The sequence below is a fragment of the Tupaia chinensis genome, unplaced genomic scaffold, assembly GCF_000334495.1.
Source record: "Tupaia chinensis unplaced genomic scaffold, TupChi_1.0 Scaffold143921_1, whole genome shotgun sequence".
NCBI lineage: Eukaryota > Metazoa > Chordata > Mammalia > Scandentia > Tupaiidae > Tupaia > Tupaia belangeri.
Window position 1 is genome coordinate 1,754,771 of NW_006203772.1, and position 3,747 is coordinate 1,758,517.

Sequence of the window (3,747 nt, forward strand, 5' to 3'; positions counted from 1 at the left end):
ACCTGGGCTGAAAGAAGCTGAGGGCAGAGACGAGGGCCTCTTGCTACGGACAGGTCTTCTCTATTTCTAATTTTCATTAACGTAACTGGGACTATGTCTATATTCTTACAGCCTGACTTCCTCAGATTTCGACTTTTTTTTTTTTGAGGGTCTAATTGGCAGTTATAGAGCTCATGAAACTTCCCAAGCCATAGCCATTTCCTTCCTTTCCCTAGAAGATGCTTCTGGCACTCCTTCAAGGTAGAAAAATGTGTGTGAACCACAGGCCATCGACGACTTGGGAAAAATTCACTCGTATCTCAGCTATACTGAGAATCTCCACTAATCTCATCACTCACTGAGCCAACTTAAGTCATTTTCGAACTTCAGCCTGACTCCGTGGGTAACTTATGCTGGAAGTCAGGTGAGATAAACAATTCCATCTAATGAAATTCCATCTTATAATTCCATTTTATGAAATGTCATTAGATATCGGGTCATGGGGAAAAATCATGAAGCATTTTCACATAGAAAAACACAGAAAACTACATCCTGACTTTCCCAAACCTAAACAAACTCACAGTTTTACGTTCTACAGCAGGTGTGATCACTGACTTCCCAGCCCAGTGATTACAACAATATTCGGCTCAATGCTATCCACAGGCGGCAAGTCAGCTCTGTGTACATGGGAATAAAGGGCCAGTGACAGCAAGAGTACCAAGCAGTTTCCATAAGGAAAAGGATACTTTTGATTCTGAAAAAAAAAAAAGTATTCATGAGGGGCAAAAAAAACTCCACAAAGACAATTGTATTCCCCACTGAGAGAAACTCAAGTTTCCAGGATACATATTTTCTACTTGATAGATTTACTTTGAGTGGACAGTACTATATCTTTAAATATACCATACTATTTATATGTACATTCATTCCAAGTCACCTCTTTGCCTTCTCAGATTGTCTTAGTGGGGCCTAGGTGAAATAATAGGTGCTATTCTAGTTGCTTTTTTGAGATTTTTAAAAAGGGCATGTGCATTTGCCCAAGAGATGGAGAGAGGCAGTGAGAAGGAAAGTGAGAAATCGCCCCCCAAGGGGGATGGTCACACTACTATCCCTTCTTCTGAAATTCTGGGCATGCCATGTTGGAGTCCAGCACCTTAACCACCATGCCACCTGCCGGCCTCTCTGCTTGCATTTTTAAAAAATAATGATTTATTTAATTTTTACTTATCATTATTATTATTTTTTAATTTGCTACAGGGCATGTGTTTTCACCAGAGACAGAGAAAGAGAGAGAGAGAGAGAAGGTAAGCAACTCTCAAGACCTGGGACTTGAACCATGGTGGGCTACAAGGCAGTCCAGCACCTTAATCACCACACTCCACCTGCTGGCTCCTCTAGTTGAATTTTGAACTTTTGTTGAGAGAGATTTTTGCTATAGGGAATGTGCACTCACCAGACGGAGACATATAAAGAGATAAAGCAAGAAACCACCCCCCACCACCACCATGGCTACAATGCAATCCCTTCTCCACTCTCCTCTCAGGATTTTGGGCATGCATGCATATGCACCCAGAGTTGAGTTTTAAGCCACTGGGTCTGGAACTCAAACCGCAGTCGACTACGTGGGAGTCCAGCGATGTAACCATTATGCCATCCACTGGTCCCTCTAGTACATTATTTTTGGGGAGGTTTTTGCTATAGGGTGCGTGCGCTTGCCAAAAAGACAGAGAGAGACAGAGAAACAGAAAGTGAGAAATCACCCCCAGGGGGAGATGGCCATGCCACAATCCCTTCTCCTCCATTCTGTTGGGATCTTGGGCACGCACATACATGTGCCCAGTGTGAGTTTAAGCCACCAGGTCCAGGACTCGAACCAAGGTCAACTACATGGGAGTCCAGCGGCATAGCCAATTACTGGTCCCCCTTCTAGTGCATTTTTAAGAGTCAAACTTACTCAGAAAATGTTTACCTGAATCACCAAAGGCTGTATAAGAACATATACCTACGTACATTGGAATCACTAAAGATTTCTGGTTCTTCGCATTCACAGCAAAGTAACGCTGCTGATTCACTGTCTTCCAAATGAGAGCTCTGGAATACAAACAAGATCATTTCAGAGATCCGAACGAACGGTTCCGTAAGCTCGAGGGGAAAAGCCAGCTGAAACCGCTGAGTCGGCGTTAGCTCATGGTGAGAAGCAGCAACTCTAATTAGTGATGGCTACTTTGGAAAGGGATATAGCCAACGAGACGACTGTTAGGTGACTGGAAGATTGACTGATGACTGTCTGAATAGCTGAAGCATTTTCTAGTTTCCCAATTTGAGTCGCAGGTTCACATTTTCCTATAAAAATAGTACTACTAACCCTTCATAGTACATACTCTGAACCCTTCCCAGACTGGGGCGAGGTTTCACTTATTTATTTATTCTCACATCCAAAGACACACATTAGATGTGACTGTTTAGTTACACGACTTCAATTACAATACAGGGCCTGAACAGGCTAGCCTCCTCGGCCCTCTGCTGGCAAGTGTGTCTAAGAGCTAAAGGAGTGCCCTACCTACGTCCCCACAGGTGCCAGAAAACGATTTAAAACCTTTTCTTCCATTCTCCAATCTCTTTTTCAAAATCTGTCTAGAAGACAGATAAGAAAAATGAGACAAAGGACTGAAATAATTAGCTGGTAACACTAGAGTGTTTTTCCCTTTAATTACCAACACCAAAAAGAACAGAAAGCTCCAGCTCTGACCCATCAGATTCCATTCAAACGTTTGCTGTTCGGCTCAGTCACTGGAAGCCGGGTTATCCCGAGACGGCACTGGTGTACACGCATGCTATTAAAACTTCTCACACGTGTGGCTGAAATGGAGTCAAGTGCAACTCTACGGCTTTCCTAGGTGACTCCTACTTTTATTTTTGAAAGCTAAGGGTGTGTTTAACCTGCAACATACCCTCAGCGATGAAGAGTTTTAGAGTGTAAATACATTTAAATGAGAGAAACGCAAGTTTAGAGATACCATTTCTGGTAACTGCCTTGCTCCTTCCTTCCTTCCTTACGTTTTCCTTGCTCTGATACTTCGCCTGCTGTGGTGCTCCGCCTCACAACTAATTACGTCTGCCATTCTTCCCCTCTCTTCCTCTTGTAGAAAATAATCGAGATCAACCAAAGATTTACAATCATTTTTTACATCTTCCAAATGCAAAGTATCTTTATTCCTCACTCTCCTGCATTTTGGAGGGGGAAAAATAAGAATATTTACTCTCCATCTGACTTTTTTTTTTCCATCCATGATGCAGCATATATGTGCACGAGAGAGAGAGAAGGAGAGGGGGAGAGAGAGAAGCACCCTCTACAGGGCCCAGTTATGCTGTAATCTCCTTCCTCCAGACCCCAGCCTGCCAGGTTCTGGCTGGGTGCACATGTGTGTGTCAGCACCGCTCTGTTTTACAAGTTGACCTACTGGGAACAGGAACCACAATCAGTATGTGGTTTCCAGCTCTGCAGTCCTGTCAGCCACTGACTACACTGCAGAGGATGGGCTATCGGCTCTCTCCCCCTTTCTTTCAATTTGCCATAGGATGCATGCACTTGTCTGGAGAGAGAGAGAGAAAGTGAGAAAGCAGTCCCCACGAAGGATGGTCCTACTGTAATCCCTTCTCTATTTCTTCCTCCTTTCAGGATTTTGGGCATAGGATATGCAAGCACACATGCCTGGGGTGTTTCTCAAAAATTCTAAGAATTCCTTTTTTTTAAAAAAGAATTATTTA

General features: G+C 43.3%; 1 protein-coding gene across 1 annotated transcript in view; it reads right to left on the reverse strand.

Moving 5' to 3' along the window:
* The window catches only part of SSH2 (slingshot protein phosphatase 2), a gene marked incomplete at its 5' end in the record, with an annotated part of 237,752 nt that extends 235,682 nt beyond the window's left edge, over nt 1-2,070 (reverse strand). Inside the window, 1 exon segment of the mRNA XM_014582926.2 lies at nt 1,990-2,070. Within this exon segment, the coding sequence (XP_014438412.1) occupies nt 1,990-2,070 (81 nt within the window).
* Between the last annotated feature and the right edge of the window lie 1,677 nt (nt 2,071-3,747).